At 41.2% G+C, this 21,273-nt stretch overlaps 1 protein-coding gene across 1 annotated transcript in view; it reads left to right on the plus strand.

Moving 5' to 3' along the window:
• Positions 1 to 21,273, plus strand: part of CCDC187 (coiled-coil domain containing 187) — a 395,322-nt gene that overhangs the window by 370,736 nt on the left and 3,313 nt on the right. The window contains exons 30-32 of the mRNA XM_085613361.1: positions 1,138 to 4,004; positions 18,087 to 18,425; positions 19,267 to 19,410. Coding sequence (XP_085469487.1) covers positions 1,138 to 4,004; positions 18,087 to 18,425; positions 19,267 to 19,410 — 3,350 coding nt within the window. The remainder of the gene's footprint in view (positions 1 to 1,137; positions 4,005 to 18,086; positions 18,426 to 19,266; positions 19,411 to 21,273) is intronic.

The raw sequence follows: 21,273 nt of genomic DNA on the forward strand, positions 1-21,273 counted from the left end.
CCGTCGCGTCTGAGGTTGGTGCAGCTCAAAATACTGCATCGAGTGTATGTGACGGGGCCAAGGCTGGTTCATATGGGTTTCTCTGAGGAAGGCCTATGTAGGAGGGGATGCGGTATGGTGGGTACCTTCCTGCATATCATCTGGGAATGTGGTGTCATCGCGGAATTCTGGAGGAGAGTCCATGCAGTGATGGGGGAGGTGACGGGCATTGCTATGCAGCCGGAAGCGCGGTGTTGTCTCCTGAATGTCTGGGGGCCCACTGATCACAATGCGGCGCAGACCCAATGGGTGACTCTGGGTAACATGGTCGCTAAGAGAGATATAGCGCGATTGTGGGGCTCCGTGGGGCCCCCCACATTGACCGCGTGGAAAGAAAATATGGATTGGAGTATGCTCAGGGAGAAGACAGTGTATTGCGCTAGAGGCCGCCCTCGGAAGTGGCACGCCATCTGGGGGAGGTGGAATCAATATAGGGGGGGAATATGTCTTGCCCCTGATTTGGATCCCCCCGAGGAACAACTTTCTTCTTGATATTCTTTCCAGCTCAGTATATAAGATGTGATGATTAATTGACTGCTTGGGCCTCTGCTGTCCCCCTTCTTTCTCTTATCATAGAGCTGTGACTGTTAGATGATTGGGGTCTGACCTCCCCTGGGGGGTTTCACCATGGGCACTCAGTGTTTTTTGCCTTGCTGGGGTTTGTTGTGTGTTTGTGTTTATTTAAAAATGGAATCTTTTCACTGCTCCTTTAATGCAATGTGGACGCTTCTTTGTCCTTCTCTGTCGAAGCTGCCGAACCTCCGGGTTGTCGGCTGAATAGCTGTGTCCAGACTCTTGACGAAATAAAGGTTTTTTATAAAAAAAAAAAAAAAAAAAAAAAAGAATCCATATTACAAATATGTTTTGATTTGGAAATCAGGCAAAAAAAAAACGTATCTTTGTTTGGGTAATTCTCCAAATCAAAGCCTTCAACATTTGCTTGAGAACTTGAACCTATGGTGAGATGTTGTAATTTGAGGATGTTTAAACTTCAAAACACCTAGGTGCCTCCATGAATTTTTACCGTTAGTTTTGTTTATCACTCTGCACAACCAGCTCATAAATATGAATTCTCATGAGAAATTCTTTCTTTTCCAGATGTTTTGACGACCAGCGAAAGATTTGAAATAGATGATGCAAAGTTTACAAACAGTGAGCAGACAACTATGCATTTGATGAAAGATCACGAGGAATGCCCTGGGTCCTCTTTGACAGTTCCTTCAGAACCTTGTTCCTCATCTGACAGCGTCTCAAATAAATCAGAAAATATATACTATCCATCTTTGTCTGAATTTCAAAAAGTGTCAGCCATTCGCATCGATATTTCCAGCAGCTCTGCTTCACTCTCAGGGCAGGATAATGCAGAGGATACAGATATTAGTGAGTCAGAAGTGTTTAGCAGTGAACAGAAATCATGTGAACAATTATCAAAAATACAGATCAATTCAGAAAATGAATTATTGTTTTTCAACCAAGCTGCAACAATACAACCCAATGAATGCAAAGATAGAACCTCATTTGCTGTGAAAGAAAGTCCTAAAGTTGAAGATCCATCCAACAGAAACAACACTCCTCCTAAATTTCATTTGGATGTCTCATTACAGAACATAAATCAGCCACATGAGTCACTGAAAGAAGGAGTGCTAGAGAGTACGGAGGGACAAGGTTCCAAGCCCTTAGAAGATTCGACGGGGGGCTGTCAAGGAGAGGAGCAGTCATCCTGCTATAAAGATGACCACGAAGAAAATTTGGCTTCTCCAGTGGGTTCATCGTATTATAGCAGTGACTTTTCAGAAACGTTTGGGGATTTAGACCCGCAGCCATCTTCACCCGTAATTGATAACAGTGAATATAATTGTGAGGATAACGGTTTATCATCTAAAAATCAAATGAAGACTGAAAGTAAGAGCCATATTTTGGATAAGGTTATCAGACGTTTAGAGCCAGACTTGAAGCAACCTGAGCATACAATCACCATTCAAGCTAAGACACCAGAGCCAAAAATGGCTCCTATTGCATCAGACCCTGAAGATCTGTCCCTATCAGATGAAAAATCTAGTGATCTGGAATATTTAATTAATAAGCAGGATTCTCACAAGACCATTGAAATGACTGTTGAAGAGATAGTTATGCCCCACGAAGTGTTGTATTCACCTGAAAGAGCTTCGTCGGTCATTGAAAACTCTCAAACTAAGACCCTGAAATCTGAAAAGTACCATCCTACATTACACCAAGCCTCAACTGGGAGGGAGAGCACACCAATACCCCACATGTCTCCCAAAGATTTGTTTTCTCATCATAAAAACCTACCACTACAGAGTAAAGAAGGCATAACTTTTATCACTGATGAAGTACTTCTTCCCATTGATGCAGATACATTGTCTGAAATATTGTCCCCCGTGGATGAAGTGCTTTCCTATGGAAGTTCAGAGTTTCCTTCCACAAAGAAGGAACTATCGGGCCACAGTGAAGAGCTACCGTCTTTTCCAGATGACATTTCGGAGGAAATTGATGATTTGAATGAAGAGGGGTTTCCTTCTCCTCCAGAAGATATAACATTGCTTAAAGATGAATCCCCCACTTTGGATGATGAAGGACCGAGGAAGTCTCTATGCTTATTTCCGAAGGAGCCAGGAGATAATGTGCCCTCACAACGCCCAGTGAGCTCTCAAGCGATTCCATTCACAGATGAGAATTCTAAAAGCAATCCTTTTGAGGACGAGTATGTTTCACAGAACAATACACACCTAGCTGGGCAGATGCAAGAAGGTATTCCCCATTCCTTACAATCTTCTCCCACCACTCACTCAAAAGACTCTGGTTTTCACAGCCAAAAATACCCAAATGACAGAGTGTCATGCAAGAAGAGAAAGCCATTCCTAACATTGTCTACAGAGCAAGATGATGGTGATGTGCTGTCATCATTTGAAATCGGTGACCGTGTGCTTGTGAAACATACACAGCCTGGCACCCTGAAGTTTAAAGGGAAGCTACATTTTGATGACGGGCTGTGGGCTGGTGTGTGCCTTGATAAACCAGATGGAGACCATGATGGGACATATGAAGGTGTCAACTACTTTGAGTGTAAAAAAGGCTGTGGTGTTTTTGTTCTACCTCATCAAATTTCACACCTTTTGGAGAACGAAGATAAAAGTTTTGAAGACAGTGAGGATGAAGATTCGTTTTTTGATGGACCAGCACCAGGGAGCGGTAACAACATGGACAATTTGTGGACCACGTTTGGTGCAGAGAAAACAAAGGAGAGTGAGCAGGGTGCAAAAGACACTTCAGCATCCAACAAAAACCCGTTCAGATCACATATGTCTACGACAACAAGAAGTGAAAACAGCACATTGCTTTGCCAGAACACCACACTTTTTACAAATGTGGCTTCAGCTTCGGAATTCTCAGGCTTGATAGCATCTGAGGGTGAACCAGTTGATCCTCAGTGCAAGAGGACAGCAGAAGAGGTTCCAAAAGATGCCACTCTACAGACAAATGATGAAAAAAACTGGGATGAAATGACAAATAAAGAAGAGTGTTTGCATTTGGTACCAGGCAGAAAAGAAAAGCTGGCAGATGAACTCAGCACTCAAATTTTCAGGGAACTCTTGTGTGATGCATTAAATGTGTTTTCTGAAAGGTCTCAACCCAAACTTAAATGTGTCATTGGAGGAATCCCTTTGGAGCATGCCTTGACTCTGAACAGCACAAAGGTCCAGGAAGCAAATGTTCACCGCCCACAAGCAGCAGCAGAATCCTTCAATCCTTTGCTCTGGGATGCTGGCAGTCTTACAAATCCTGATGAAAGTTGCAAAGTTCTGAGAGCAAAATCAGCTGCGCAAATAGGAGCAAGCATTGTCACTAAATTTATAGATGATGCTGTAAAGGAATACAAGAAAATTAAAAGAAAACAAGGAGGGGAAGATGATAGTGCACTGAGATCTTCTAAGGATTCTTTACTAGTAAGTATAAAATATTGGAATATTATATTGAATGTACACAAGAGACAGATATGAAGCCGTAGATCATTCAGTTGTATACTATAGCACGGACTCTTTATGTCTAACTTCATGCATTTTATTTTCCTTCTCTTGATTTGTACTGTTCAAAGGTCCACTGCATCCCATGCATATTGGTGATCCACTGGCCACTGTACGTCAGTGGATGCAGTAAATGCTCCCCATTTGATCCACAAATAATGTCCTGATCTGAAAACTGATTAAAGTTCTAGCCCATGAACCCTGCGCATTTGAAATTCTGAAATGTCATTAAAAAATGCATTTTAGGTTCTTCCACCAAAATGCCTCTTAGCTGATCCTATGTGTGCCCCTCAATATCTCTGATGTGGTCCCCAAAATGTCTCAACTGTATTTTTTAGAATAAAGCTCACAAGTTTGTCTGTTCTTAGATACCTAAAATGAATTTTCTTTCTTAGACAAAATGTACCTGGTGAGAGCTCAGTATTGCATTGTATTTAAGCTCTGGATAACCCATTTTTAATGCCCAGAATCACTGACTTCTGATCCAAGATTTCTCATAGGAACCCAAGAACAACCTATCATTGGAAGTCCAGAATGCATGTATTTTGATTCCTCATTCACTCAACTATTTAAGTCTGGTTTGAACCTTGGATTACCTCAGAAATAAACCTAATATATACCCAAGGGACATGCTGCTTTGGCAGCTTGCTAACTGTGTGGAGGAGGAGCCGTACGTGAATGACAAAGCAGAAAAATGGCTGCTCCAGGAACAATAGTCCAACAAGTACCCAAATGTCTCTCTTCCACACCTACACAAATCTGCCTTAAACCATATATCCAACCCTACCCTTTACTGCCATGATAGCAAATCTGCCTTTAAAAAGTGTCTCCAACCCTATCCTCTGCTGACATGACTGCTTGAATGTGAGAAGCCATTGAAGAAGCAAGCTAGCTTAGTGTCTATTTCACTGATGTATGAATACCTGTTCGCACACCAACTAGCAAATAGCACACCAACTGGTTTGCGACCAGGTAGGAAAATTGCAAAGTGACCTATGTACTAAGAGGCTGTGCAGCAAATTGCCCTTTTGCATGAGGTCACAAAACCATCTGCTTAATGAATACTAATTAGGATTTGCAATTCGCTGAGAATGCAAGTATTGTGACCACAAAGGACAACAGGCCGTCATCTCTGCATTTGCATTCCTCAAATAGGAAATATTTTATTTTAAAAGCAGACCGTGCCCTGTAAAATAATAGATGCTATTTTATTTTTATCTGGGAAGACATTAATTGGTCATTTAGTGATCTAATAAACCACTTTTTGTCTTGAGTCAGTTACCAGTGCCCCAACTTCGGTGTTGGACACTGATCATGATTTGTGACTTCAGTTGCAGTCGCAAACCATGAATACATCCCACTGTGACTAGCAAACAGCAGTAGGATGTTCCTTTCATGCCCCTTCCTAATTCCGATTTGCAATGAGTCACCAAACCCCTTTTGTGAGTCAGAAAGATTTTTTTGAGACAAAAAAGGGGTAAATATTAAAACGCTGTTTTTTCTGTAGCACAGCCTATGTGTGTGCGTGATTTGCGGGTTTGCGGCCACTAAAATGTTTTGCCTTTTTTTCTTTGCCTCCCGAGTATACTAACAGTGCTACAGAGACTGTGTACATCCTGCAACTTAGAGTGTGCATGTGGCACATGCTTTGACTTAAGCGTGACTGCCTAGCCTTTTCCTTGCTGGTTAAACATAAAAATAATTTTGTACTGACTTTGGTACTCAATCCTTGGCTCTCTCCTACTGACACTTTTGTCTCTCTTCCTTGTTACATGATGAAAGTGAGGTCAGTCATGAGACAGACAACTCTTTGGCTCCACATTAAAATTGTTATCATTATTTTTTAAATGTATTTGTCTCCAACACTTGTATCTTATATGTGACTAACTGACTAGTAGGTTTCCTTCCTCAAACATAATCACATTTTATGATTCTTCTATTTAGGAATTTTCCGCTTTGGCTGGGTGTTCACCTCTCTTTTCTCCCCATTTATTGATTATAATCTTTGCTATTCATTCTGGTATTTATTTTTTTATCACCTGCTCTATTCTCACAGTTCCTTAAAAGTAAATGGGGAACCCAATTAACCCTTGACGGCTTGGGCAAACAAATATTGACGGGTAAAAATGCCTGCAAGGGGTTTACTAAATTGAATGTTTGTATAGTTATTCCAATTAATGTTTAACAAACTCTAACAAAGTAGTTTGAAATTCAAAATTTTCAAAATCAAATTGTAATTAACATATAATCAAAATTGTCAAAGAAAAACACAGGTGTATATATTCAAAAATAGACTTTTATATTAATCCAATTTCATTTAAAAAGGGTACAAGATCATACAAAACACAAAGCAACAAGAATTTACAGTAATATATATCCTTCTTTATTACAGTTGTGTACACCGTTTTACAAGTATTTACAAAGTAATATAACCAAATCTTGCAGGCAACTTGCAGAAGTCTTTGATGCAGTGATCTGTGAAATCGGTGTAAATGTCGACGTTTTGGTCTATAACTGTTTGCATCCACTAGACCATCTTCAGGACTTAATTTAAAAATTACAGATGAATGACCCTTCAATAATATTTAGAGTAGTTATAGTTATTAGAATCCAAATCGGTATATGGTGGCACAAAGGCCTACAGCTTATCCGGCAATCAAGGTTTCGTATTGCTTCACCAGAAGATTATCCACTAGTAAACTGCTGAAAGCAAAGTCAATCTGTATAGTCACAACATGGACCACAGAGTCAATAACGATCGCTCAAGAATGTGACGCGCCCCTTTTTTCTTTCTATTTGAGCGTTCAATATATTCTCCTGTGTACATCCTTCTGTGATGCTTCCAACTTCACAGCTGTACAAGAGGCCAAACAGGGCAAGGGCGGACCCTTGATAGCTCACCAATCCCTAGATAGCAGCACTGTATGGTTCTCCCCACTTGCACAGCTGGTGGCCAGCAACCAGCTGCGTCCATTTATTCCCATCCTCAATTTCTTAATGATGTCTTACAATCTTTTGTCTGCTCTGTTTTAGAACTGTTCTCCTTTCATCAATTAGGCTTCTTTGTAAAGATGCTTAAAGAGTCTTATTGTTAAGATGTGTGTTTAATTGATGCCTATCTTTTCTGACCAGGACTTCACATCCCAAGGAGAACCACCTTTAAAAGTCTCTGAAGGATCAGTGTCAAAGTATTTCAGGTAGTGGTGTAGTTGGTTTTGTTCATTTGTAGATTCTTTACTTCAAAGTGACTAGAAGCTGACATGCTGATGCAGAGTTGATATAATGTTAGCCCTGCATCATCGCTGTAGAAGAAGCATGAGCTTGTCTAACAGATGAAGACTCTTGTTGCTTGTGAAGGATTTATCCTCGTCAACCACTGTAATGCACAGAATGCCTGTTTTCCACTATACACAGAATAGCCTTTCTTCCAACAAACTGGGCTTTGAAGGTCCAATCTCAAATATCCACTGGTCTTGCCAAAGATGCATCTCACTTGTAGGTGCAGGGAAATGTTTTTGTAGTTCATGTGGTCAGACCAATTTTAGACACCCAAACAAAACATTTGTGGTTGTATTTTGTAGCCTGTTCCTCGATTGGTTGGTTCCATGGTTGATTCTTGCTATGAGTCCATGAACAATAGTGAAAAGCATGTTCACACTGCTCTTTTGGAACCTGCAGGGTGCTCCACTTATAATATTGATTCAAAAATATTGTAGGACACAAATATTGTCAAAGATATTGTACTGCTAAGAATATTGTGCTACATAATATAGAAGGTAAGAATATGGCTTTTAAGGTGCCTTGTATGTTTTTTTTAAAAATAGTTGTATAGCCTACCTTTTTTTTATTCTTTTGTTGTGTTTTATTAGTTTTTGTTTTGTAAGTGATTATTATTTTAATGTTAAGTGTGTGTCATTTTTGTTTAGTATAGTTAATTTTATTTTTGAATTGAATTGGTAATATATTTTAAATATCTCTTTTATTTTATTTGAATTAATTATTTTTGGGGTGTTGGGTTTGGAGATGAATGGAGTGAGAAGTGTTTTTGATATGTATTTTTGTGATGTTTTATTTCTATAGTTATGTAACTTTATTTGTAAATTATTTAATTAATAATTTTCAAACATTGGCAATTGTATTTTTAAATTGGTTAACAAGATTATTGATTTTATAAATTATTTAATTGATTGCAATATTTTTACATTCATTTAATATCAAATATGTTTTTATATTATTTGTTAAATAAATGTGTCATGCTGTTTGTTTCAAGTATTATTTTAATCTGTTTTGTAGATGCTTACGTTGGAGTGAGAATAGCAAATCTGACTCCTGCCAAGTCCAACACTTTCCCTACTGTTGCTTATGTTGGAGTGAGAATAGTAAATTTGACCCCTACAAGTATAATTTTTCATGTAACTGTTTTGTGTTTAATTTTTAAAATATTTTGTTATGATTAATTTAAAAATGTATTTAAATAATGTAATTATGTATTTTTCTTTTTTGAAGTAACATTGTTTTTAACTTGTTTTTTAAAAACTCTAATGCTATGGATATATATTTTGTAAATATTTTATATATAGTGTTTAGATTATTGTTAATTAGTTTTAGTATTTTCTATTTTATTCATGTTTATTTTATAATTTTATTTATTTATATATTATGCTCATTATCTTTTTACATTCACTTTATAGTATTTATTTGTTTGTAAGTTATAAAAAATAAGTGATCTTTTTATATTGTAATTATTTTTAAATGTAATTTAATTTTAAAGTAAATACATTTTTAAAGCTAATATACTGTTTAATGTTAAACAGTTGATGTACGTATCTATTTTGTGATGATATTTTGGTCTACAGTATTTTTGTCATCAATATTTTGTCCTTTACTATCAAATTATGTAAAGCCAAATGTTTTGTGCCTGATTGTTTTTGGTGATATTTTTGTATTTTACTATTGCTGGCTCCAATATTTTGTCCTCCTTCTAAGGGCTGCACAAGTGAAACCACTTGGAGTGAGGTGGAAACTTCGCATCAAGTTCAAATCAGGTCCTGTGGCAAGACCATTTGTGTGCCCTTTGACACAATTGGAAGGAATTACCACCAGTTTTCCACGTTCTACCTACTTTCACTAGCTCTTTGCTGAGTTGGGTTATGACGGCCAGGAGGGACATGACAGGAGCATGTGGCATTGTGGTTGGGAACCCTCGGCCGTCCGTTACTCCCTCCCCTCCTTATCCTCAAAGTACTCCCAGGCAGTCTATGGTTTGCTGTTGTTCTTCGTTTGTTTATTGGTTCAACAAGTTAGACAATAGGTATTCAACAGTGGGTGGCAATAACACAGGTATGGGGTCCTCCACGTCAGACTCCTCGTCTCTCTCTTGCTCTCCTCCCAGCTCCGTTTGGTGATAGGCGAGCGTGGACCCAAAAATAAAAAGAGAACAAACTGGGTTTAGGCTTCTACAAGTATGAAGCAGCATGAAAAAGGAGGGGGGGCAGTGTACCGTCACCAGTCCCTAGTGTTTGTGCCTAACGTGGGGGAAACAAGTGGTGACCTTTAGTGACGTCCCCTTAGATGAGCCCACAGCCCCATAACAAGTCCCGACTGGGTTGTAGGTACTTGCCTCGTGCCACGACCCTCCAGGGCCGTGGTGTTGGGAGACCAAGCCTCCTTCTCGTCGGGGAGTGCAGTGGTCCCGGGCGCAGTGCTCCTGGAGCTGTTTTCCCTCGCTGTGTCCCCGGTGCTGGGTTCTTGATCGGTACCTCCGGCTTCCGGCTCCTCTGTTCCTCCCGTCGTCCTCCACGTGGTCGAGTTTCCCCGGTCGTCCTGTTCGGCTTCGGCAGCGTCCTCCTCCGGCTCCGATTCTCCTGGACAACCTTTCACCTGTTGTACGAGTCTTTTAACTGGCTCGTTCGCATAGCTCCGACCAGACGCTAGAGCGTTGAATTTACTTCCGGGTTGCTTTTCGACGGCGGCCATCTTGGAATGGTCGGTGCCGTTTTCGAAGGGATCTTTATCACATTGCCCTCCCTTTAGGGGTGGGCGTTCGGGCCACTCCAAGACCGGGAACCTGGAGAGGTAGTCCACATTGTTTTGAAGTTTTCCTGGAATGTGTATAGCCTCGAAGGTGAAGGGCTGCAATGCAAGGAACCACTGTAAGACTTTAGGATTAGAGTCTTTATGTAAAGAGAGCCAGGTAAGAGGGACATGATCAGTAAGGAGAAGAAAGGAACGTCCCAAGAGGTAGTATTGCAATGCCTCCATGGCCCATTTGAGGGCTAGGCACTCTTTCTCTATTGTTGAGTATCGGGTTTCCCTGGGAAATATTTTTCTGCTGAGGTAGAGGACAGGGTGTAGGTCTCCTAAGACATCTGGCTGTGAGAGCACGGCCCCTAGACCTCTTCCTGAGGCATCTGTTTGAAGGACAAAGGTTTTCTTGAAGTCAGGACAGGTAAGGACTGTGGACGTGCACAAAATGCTTTTTAGTTTCTGGAAGCTTTCCTCTTGGGGGAATAGCCAAGGAAGGTGTTTCCCTGTGTGTGTTTTTGTGAGCAGATCGGTGAGGGGACTGGCTAATTCTGAGAAACATGGGATAAACCTTCTATAATACCCCACTAACCCAAGGAAGGAACGCACGTCTTTCTTACAAGAGGGTCTGGGTATTTTAGTGATAGCCTCTATCTTGCTGACTTGGGGGTTTATTTGGCCTTTGCTGATGGTATACCCTAAATATTCTATACAATCGGTTCCGAACGTGGTTTTTTTGGGATTGAGAGTAAGACCGGCTTGTCGTAAGGACTGTAGGACCGCTTCTAAGTGCCTTAGGTGTGTATTCCAGTCTGGACTGTAGACGACGATGTCGTCCAAATAGGCGACTGCAAATTGAAGATGTGGGGCTAGTAGGGTATCCATAAGTCGCTGAAAAGTAGCGGGGGCTCCATGCAGGCCGAATAGCAGGACTTTCAACTGAAATAGACCCAGTGGGGTTGAGAAGGCTGTTTTTTCCTTGGCGGAAGAGGTGAGGGGTATCTGCCAGTAGCCTTTGGTTAAGTCTATTGTCGTCATGACTCTAGCATTGCCTAGTCGTTCGATTAATTCGTCTACCCTGGGCATTGGGTAGGCATCAAATTTGGACACTGCGTTTACCTGACGAAAGTCTATGCAAAATCTGATGCTCCCATCAGGTTTTGGGACGAGAACGACCGGAGAAGACCAGGCGCTATGGGAAGGTTCGATTATATCGGCTTCCAGCATCGCCCGTATCTCCTGATCTACCGCTATTCTTCTTGCTTCCGGGATGCGATATGGCTTTAATTTGATGGGTTGGGTGGTTGTTGTGATGATGTCGTGTTCTACCAGAGAGGTTCTCCCAGGATCTCCCGACAGAACTGTGGCATATTTTGCGCATAGTTCCAACATCTGTTGTTTTTGTTTGGGAGTTACTTGTGGTCCTAAGTGAATTGGGGTATCCTCCTGCCCTCCTTGGGGAACGTAGGCTACTTCTATGGGTTTGTTTACCGTAATGTGGCATATCGATGCGGCGGCATTTGGTACGTCGGGAAGGGGTCCTTCCCAGGCTTTGAGCAGATTGACGTGGTATATCTGTCCTTCGTTCTTTTTATGTGGGACGTCTACCCGGTACGTAACAGGAGTTACCCTCCCCATCACTCTGTAGGGTCCCTGCCAGGTGGCTAACAGTTTTTTATCAGAACTGGGTAGAAGTATGAGTACCTGATCTCCTGTCATGAACTCCCTAAGTTTTGCTCGACGGTCGTATTGTCGTTTTTGCCTAGTTTGCGCCTTCTCCATGTTTGCATGTACCTCCTCCCACAAGGAAGACAACCTGTCTTTTAGAGCAGCTGAATACTGAAGTATCTACCCTCATCTTCCTCTTCTGTCCATTTTTCTATAGCCATGTCAAGGAGCGTTCGGGGTTGTCGCCCGAACAAGAGTTCAAAGGGTGAAAAACCAGTTGATGTTTGCTCGTGTGTCCTGATGGCGAATAGGACCAGGGGGAGTTGCCTGTCCCAATCTCTGCCTGTTTTGTCTATACATTGTTTTAGGATAGTCTTAATCGTGCGGTTGTATCTTTCAACCAACCCATCTGTTTGTGGATGGTAGACGGAGGTGCGTATCTGCTTTACCTTGAGGATGTTACATATTTGTTTCATTAATCTGGACATAAATGGGGTGCCCTGGTCTGTCAGTAATTCCTGTGGGAATCCTACTCGAGAAAAAAACGAGACCATGGCATGTGCGACGGCTGAGGTGGTTGTTGAGGAAAGGGGTATGGCTTCTGGGTATCTGGTAGCATAGTCTACCAAAACAAGGATGTACTGGTGGCCCCGAGCGGAGGGGATTAAGGGACCCACTAAGTCCATCCCCACCCTTTTGAAGGGTACGTCTATGTTGGGGAGGGAATGAAGAGGTGCTTTGGGAAGTACCGGGGTATTAACTAATTGACACCGGGGACAGTGGGTGCAATATCTGGCTACTTCTTGATATATCCCCGGCCAATAGAATCTAGGCAACAAATATTTCAAAGTATGCTCCTTTCCATAATGTCCTCCCCCAGTCTGGCTATGGGCCAATGATAGTACCTGTTCCCTATACGCTCTTGGAACCAACAACTGTTCTTTTCTTTTATCTCCCTCCCTTGCAATTCTATATAATAGACCCTTTTTCACACAGAAGAAGGGGCCTACCTGTTCCGGTTGGTCTTCTTGCACCTGGTTCCAAGCATGGAGTAGCGTGGTATCATCCCTTTGGGCAGCCCGGAAGCTTAATCCTGACTCTTGTGAAGTGTCTGGGGAGGAAAAGATATTCGTGGGTAAGAGGGGTTCTGACCGTAGATACATAGCTGTTTCCCTTCTTTTTTCCTTGCGGGTTTTTGGTGTTTTTGGGAATTTTACTTCTATCTCTTCTGTATAAAAAGGGGCACTGTCTAGCCAAAGGGCAGGGGGGGATGACGTGGTGTAGGCCTGTAGATAGTCATGAAACCTAGGAAGGTCTGTTCCCAGCAGGACCGTCTCAGGGAGATGGGGCACTACCCCTACCTTCCGTAGTTGGGACTCTCCCTCTATATCCAACAACACTTCCGCCAAGGGATACAGTTTTTTATCCCCATGGACACATGTTACTTGTATTTGTTCATCCTCTAGCACTTGGGAACCCCGTACCAAGGATCTATCCACTACTGTGTGATGGCACCCTGTGTTCAGAAAGGCTAAAACCGGCTTCCCATTCACATAGATCTGCTTCCTATACCTTTCAGGAGGCTTTCCGGTCATCAACACCCTCCCTCGGGAATACCCCACCTCCATAGGCTCTTGCGGGGGAATACGCAAAGGGCAGTTACGGGCTATGTGTCCCCATTCTGCACAGTGGAAACACTGTGGTCCTGTTACGGGTGATTGCGGAAGGGGTGGTCGAGGTTGGGGCCGTGGAACGGGGTTTGGTTTGTGTTCGATAGGGAGGGGACTGGGCCTCATGGGTGGTCGTGGGAATCCCGTTGGGGTTTTGTGAGCCGGAGTTTTAAACTCCGGAGAGCGGTGGAATGCACAGGCTAAGTCCACTGCAAGGGTCACCGTCAAGTTAGGGTGTTGCTTGATCCATGCTCTGGTGCTAAATGGTAGGGCCTCCAAGTACTGTTCGAGGTACACCTTTTCAGTCAGTTCATCCATTGACGAGATGGTAGGTTGCAACCAGCGGTTACCTAAGTCCCTTATCCGGTAATATAATGCCCTGGGATTATCGCCTGATGTCCACTTTTCTTTTCGAAAGCGTGACCTGTAATATTCCTGATCGCACACTAAGCGTTCCAGCATGACTTTTTTTATATCTGTATAGCTCGTAACCCCTGCCGGATTGGCGGCCTGATATGCTGCCTGTAACTCGCCTGATAGAAGGGGCGCGATGTATTGACCCCATCTTTCCGGGGGCCAGGTGGCAGTGGAGGCGACTCTTTTGAAATTAACAAAAAAATAATCCGGGTCGTCCCCTGGCTGGAATTTTTGAAGGACCGACCCCGGTACATTCGGGTGGACACGGGCGCTAGATATAGCATCGGTCAGGCGAAGGACCGCGGTGTCCTGGACTGCTTGGTTGGACGTGAGGAGAGCCGCTTGATCCCTTAAGGCTGTTTGCAAGGCCACCCTTTCTTTTTGAGCCTGCTTGGTTTGTTCCTCAAAGACCAACTGTAAATGGCGCTGTCCTGCTAGCTGAGTGATAATGGCTTCCATGACGGGGTTCTGTCTCTTTCCGGACTACAATCCCACTTCTGACACCACTGTGGTTGGGAACCCTCGGCCGTCCGTTACTCCCTCCCCTCCTTATCCTCAAAGTACTCCCAGGCAGTCTATGGTTTGCTGTCGTTCTTCGTTTGTTTATTGGTTCAACAAGTTAGACAATAGGTATTCAACAGTGGGTGGCAATAACACAGGTGTGTGGTCCTCCACGTCAGACTCCTCGTCTCTCTCTTGCTCTCCTCCCAGCTCCGTTTGGTGATAGGCGAGCGTGGACCCAAAAATAAAGAGAACAAACTGGGTTTAGGCTTCTACAAGTATGAAGCAGCATGAAAAGGGGGGGGGGGGGGCAGTGTACCGTCACCAGTCCCTAGTGTTTGTGCCTAACGTGGGGGAAACAAGTGGTGACCTTTAGTGACGTCCCCTTAGACGAGCCCACAGCCCCTGAACAAGTCCCGACTGGGTTGTAGGTACTTGCCTCATGCCACGACCCTCCAGGGCCGTGGTGTTGGGAGACCAAGCCTCCTTCTCGTCAGGGAGTGCAGTGGTCCCGGGCGCAGTGCTCCTGGAGCTGTTTTCCCTCGCTGTGTCCCCGGTGCTGGGTTCTTGATCGGTACCTCCGGCTTCCGGCTCCTCTGTTCCTCCCGTCGTCCGCCTCGTGGTCGAGTTTCCCCGGTCGTCCTGTTCCGCTTCGGCCGCGTCCTCCTCCGGCTCCGATTCTCCTGGACAACCTTTCACCTGTTGTACGAGTCTTTTAACTGGCTCGTTCGCATAGCTCGGACCAGACGCTAGAGCGTTGACTTCGCTTCCGGGTTGCTCTTCGGCGGCAGCCATCTTGGAATGGTCGGTGCCGTTTTCGAAGGGATCTTTATCACAGGCATTTCCAACTGGTCATTAGAAAAAATGCAATGTAAGAAGGAATTGCTGATACAATCATGAGTTGCAGTTCATTTATGTCAGTTCCAAATAACCACAGTGATCTATAATGACCAATCATTAATAAAATAAAATAGCTTTTAATCTTGTGATACGAAGTAATCAGAAAACCAATACCAGAAAGTGGTCAATGCAGTCATTTATATTGTATATAAATAGAGCTTATTTGCACAGGGGAATAAGCAATCTAATCACCTACTAGTCATACCCAGAGAAAAGATTTCGGGCAAGTTGACAGCACCTGGGTCTAATAGCTTCATTCAACCTAGTTGTAGTTTGTTTAATTTTCAGTATATATTTTTAAACATCTTTAGCATATACACAAATGTCACAAGTGATTTCTGACCAATAGAAATCAATAAATATATTGGAAAATTATGATGTCCTCCCTCCTAGTGAGCATTACTCTGCATCCGCTGTTCTTAGGTCAATCCTCACTCATGTGTCCTAGAGTTTGTGGGTTTCTAGGAAAGGATCACAATTCACATTGAAACTGAAAACACTTCTTTGAAAAAAATAAGTTGTATTATTCCAAACCCAGCACTGGCTGGCAGTAGTGTGCTCAGCATGTGAATCTACAGCAGTACAAGCTGTAAACTGAATGTTACATGTAAATAACAGTTTCCCATTCTTTCCATAAAATATGATGTTCATATATGGATTAGTGGAGTCTCTGAGAGGGTACGCATTTAGGGTCTCCTTATTTTTTCATTACTTTGTACACAATGGATACCACTAATAAATACTTTTTATTTTATTGTATTTAAATAATACATCCATAAAATAACAAATATATATCGCTTGTACCATTGTTAAAATCAGAATACATTTTACACTTTCTAGCAATTTTCAGTCACACAGTTGAACAGAATACAAATTGGGAGTTTGGTAAAGAATAATTAGCTAAATAGCTTTTTTCTGATTATGTAAAAACACATCGTTCTCCATTTGGTATATCTTGAAAAGGTATGGAGAGTGCTACAATGTAGATGGAAAGCATACATGCGACACTAAAGTATTTAGCAGATTCCATCTATTTAAGAAGGTGTAATGTATCCTTTCTGTTGAAAAAGAGAGTTCTCAAAATGTGATTTTATTTTCTCTACTTAAGGCCAATAGCATCATGTCCATGGAAATCATGTTCTACAATGTTTTTGTCTGAAATGTAAAAAGAATTATACAAAATGCCTTATATACCAGGCTTGTCTCATAACTGCTATGACATTCATAGTCACAATTGATTGTTGAACACTTTCTTGGTATATTTTTGTTGGTCCATGTGACAATGGCAGAAAGCCATCTGTCTATGAAGTACGTTTCAGTGCACCACAAGAAGGTTGGAGCTCACTGTTCAATGCGTAGCTGTGCACTTGTCACACACATCATTGGATACTCCTGGCTACTCGAGTTACTCTACAACAGTTTAAAATGAAATTTAAAATCAGTTTTCAATGAGAATTTAAAAGTGCCAGCAAAGTGCTACATTTTCTTCCATATCTAACAGGTTCAGTGTACTTCACTATGCATGAAAGGATTTGAAGATTTCCTTTATGCTAAGTAGTAAAATGTTCAGTCATTACCAAGTACAAGTTGAGGAGAGGGCACCCATAACAGCAATGATAATTATCTCCAAACCATTTCCTGAAATTCTATTCAATAGAAAAGTTGTTTCAAGATTCACAAATGATTCTCTTCTGATCTGCTTGCTATGCCCTTGACAGCAACCCTTTTGAAATTATCCATACATTTCTGGGATAGATGCAAGCAAATCTTCATAAAATAAGTAAAATTACTAATAAAAGGTTCTTACTGTGTAGCTAAATGTTGAGTAAGTAAATATTCTAAATTTTCATTGATTTAAACACATTGTAAAGAAGTTATTGGTGTCCCATGTGTTTCTTTGTTTCGATTTTTTAAAAATCTTGTGCTGATATCTTTGTGTTTCCTTTGTGTTTCTAGCCTTTTCTACAATTGCTTTGTCCCTTTTTCTGTTGTTTCTTTCACTCTACCGTTCCGAATGATTTCATAATTTTATTTCTGGACGTTTTATTATGACTTCCAGTTCTCAAGATAGAAAGACTCTGGTGGAGCGCCAGAGAGAGAGAAGAAAGATTAACAGACAAAGACAGGGAGACTATCTCTCTGATACTCTCTCCCCCTCTATATTACACTTTGCCTTCTTCCAACAAGGCCCTCTCACATAGGTTGCAATACAATGTCCACAAGATGTGATAGTAACATAGCATATTTTGAGAATAACGGCTGATTCTTAAATTAATCTGCCAATTAGAGCATTGCTTTCCCGGATTTATCTCTGACCCGTGACAGATGTTTAATGTATTAAAGTATATTTTCTAGGGCTGAAACCATTCTGAGGAATGCAAGTGACCTTTGCCCCTGCACAACTTTTACTATATATCTGGCATACAACTGCGGTATGTAAGCCTTTCTCAAGAGGGTGTCACCCAGGAGGCTTCTCAACATTTGTTCAAAGTATTTAAAGAACTCACATTGACTGTAGATAGAATAGCACAGTTCTGGAAGAAAGTCAGTTTTTGAAGAACACTTTCCGATTCAATTATGTGCCGTTTGGCTGAAGGTTCCACTGGATCATCCATCATTAAATACATACAGTGAAATGTGGAAAATTAAAAAAATATTCACCCCATAACTTCTCAACATCATAAATCTACTTAATCTTGAAGTTCAAATGTTGGCATTTTTGTCACTCATATATTTCAATTCTAATGATATCATTTTTAATAAAACTGCAGAAGACATACAGTGTAAATTCATGCTAAAACCTCCTTTTCAATTTTTACTTTAGCTTCTCAGGAAGGTTCTCGATGCTGGTGTTTTCGGAGGCCCTGACTATCTTGACCAATCTGTTGCCCAGACTACTGAAGAGCCCCGGGTACCAAATCTGGATCTGTATGTGTTGGATCGCTGGTGTACGTCACAGTGGAAAAGACCAAAGGAGCTTCCTCCAGTAGTGCCATACAATGCCACCTATGTAAATGAACTGGTTACCCATGTGGTGGGTGAACTATGGATGAAAAAGGACCTCTCATCTCTTCCTTACGGGCCTGCCAAAACAACAGTGTTTGACTGTGAGATATTAAAAGGGGACTATCTGAGTGCCGAGAGCAAGAGAATGTATAATCAGGTACTGTATTTGAGCCCAGACCCTTTGGTGCAAATAGGAATACAACCACTGTCTTTCTTCCAAGGAATGTTTCAGAGCAGGCCCGGCTGGAGATTGGCCAGCACAGGGCCCTGGGACTCTAATAGGTGGAAGGCTCAGAGAAGTGGAGGCAATCAGTAAAACTTTGACTTTGCCAAAGCTGCAGTCCTCTGCCCCATTTAGCGGTTGGAGAATTGTTGACCGACTGTCATTAGAGACTCCTCCAATAAAACAGGTTCTCAGTCATTGACAACAGCCCTTCTGCCACATGGCTGCTGCCTTTACTGTGCCAGCAAACCTGCCCTAGTTATCGGACTTCCTGATACAGACTGCTTTGCAGGCTGACCCAGGCTGAGAAACCTATCACTGCCCCAAGCACTAGGGAAAATGGGCCTTTAATGTTTTTGATCTGCAGAAATAAACCCTCGTTTTGGGGATTTGTTTCTGCAGAATGAAAAAATGCAAATTGGGCTTCCAGACTATGATGTCTTCCACATTACACAAGGTTTGACGAGCATTCAGCATATATTTTTATGTGGTTGTAGATTGCTGTGTGATGCTGAAAGTAAAACAAGTTTCTTTTTCTCTTAGTATTTCCTCAAACACAAGAACACAGGAACAAAGTAGAAGCAAGTAGCACCACATATGCTAATCAGATAGAAGTAGGAAAACATACAGCATAATCAGAGTTAGAATCATTTGTACGTGGGTGAAAAAAGCTTGAGAATAGTTACCTTGGTATGTATTTCCTGATTAAAAGTGAGTGGTAATGGACGGTATCCTACTAGCAGAAGTGCTGTGAGTTTGTCTTTTTCTTCTTCAGGTGATATTCGATTTGGTGCAGGAGATCCTAGAAGCCAAATGTCCATTTATAAAAGATACTATGATTCATCCATGGGAAAGAGAGAAGGGAGTCTCGAAGCTCTACAAACCTGTACTTAGAAAACCAGATGTGAATGAAGTCAAGGTACAGTAGTGTATGCGCCATAAGCACATTCAGCTTTTTTCCTCAGCTGAAAAGATCCACTTTTAGAGAGTCTGGGCCAGTATTTAGGATACTGCAAAATACTTGTAAACCTTCATAAACATTGCACCCAGAATCCAACATACTCCTATTTCAAAGATGTCTCCAATCAAAGAAGCTCAGCAAAGTGCACTGGTGTCTATTGAGAACAGCAGAATACAAGTAAAATTGGGACATACTTGTTCTTTTTTTAAATTAGTTATAATGACTATTACCTATACAAAAGTACCTCTACAAAGCCATTACCTTGTGAGCCATTTCAGTGTGCGCTATGAACCCATCAATGGACAAATATTTTGCAATTAAATATAATTAAAATATTTAAATGAAATTCAATATTTAGTAATATAATACAATAATTGTCATTGGTTAAATGTTGGGATTAACATTGTGGTATCATGGTTTATTAATTAACATATTAAAATAAATATCAAATTCAATTTAACAAAGGTTTGAGCATTATTTATAGTAAAGTTAAGTATTAGCACTGTTTACATTATAAAACAAGTTAATTTGCTTAATTATAATTCAGTAAACCAAATTCAATAATAAACATCAGTGTGTGTTAAACTTAGAATTAAAATTACAGTGCTATATTTTATAATTCAATGTAATTTGAAAAACTATATATGAAGTATTAGTTAGGATTACATTGTGGATTAGATTTGGAATGAGGATTCCTTTTCTAAATGTAAAATAGGCTTAAATTGATATGATTACTGTAAAAAATAGTTATACCCTTTGTATTGGTTAAAGATAGAGTTATGGTTAAAGGCAAGACAATTACCTTGAAATTAATTTCTTTAAATACAGTGCTTATTATTAAATACAACATATTGGTCAGTTGATAAGACTAGTTTGTGTAATCAATATGGTATGGGTGCATTATTTAACTTAACTAACTTTAGATTAAATCAATATTATTGGTAAGGGGTATGGCTAGGGTGAAGCTTTAGTGATGCAGTAGCGGTCAAAATGAGAAGATTGTATGTTAAAAGTTAAAATTAGGCTAATGGGGAAGTGGGGGAGGAGGAAAAACTGAGTTTATGGTACAAGAAGTAGCTGCAGGAGAGGTTGTGGTATATATCATTTTAAACACAAAGGACCAATTCACAAACACATTCATAAATCTGCACCTGTGGTTTCCTCTCTAAAATGTGAGCAGATTTACAAACTTCCCGAGTTCACAGAATTTTCTGTAAAGTTCAGCAGCCATATCCCAGGACTCTGTGTCAATCATCCTCGCATCTGTCTTAAGTACAACCGCTTAGCTTACCCAGTCCTTCCATCCTAGAGGAGACATGCGCTGTAGCATTCGTATGAGGCTCCTAAGTCATGGCCAGCCCTGGACTCAGGAGAACATTGCACTTGGAGCAACAGTCTAGCACTCATACGTACACACACTATAGGGAAGGTGACCCTATATATATTACCTTGCTCATGCGGCAGTGAAGAGATACATTAAGAGTCCAAATGATATTAATCACCTGCCACAGATACTCTATGCATATATTCCTCTATATGTGACATAATTTAGAGACACACACACACACACACACTTTTCGTAGCTGCCATTTGTATGTTTTCTCATGTATTTTCTCCCATCTGCATTCACCCTGTGTTCAATATATCAAATCCCTTCATTTAAACTAATGTCACCAGTATGGTGTTTGTAATTTCATGAAACCTTTTCAGTCCCATTAGTCTTTATTGGCCTGACGGTGTTGCCATGTATCAAAGACAAGCATAAGAAGAGATTATGCCTGTAATATAGAAAGGTGAGACTTTGTTCTGTTGTGCAAGAGA

The sequence above is a fragment of the Triturus cristatus genome, chromosome 1_2 (assembly GCF_964204655.1).
Source record: "Triturus cristatus chromosome 1_2, aTriCri1.1, whole genome shotgun sequence".
Taxonomy (NCBI): Eukaryota; Metazoa; Chordata; class Amphibia; order Caudata; family Salamandridae; genus Triturus; species Triturus cristatus.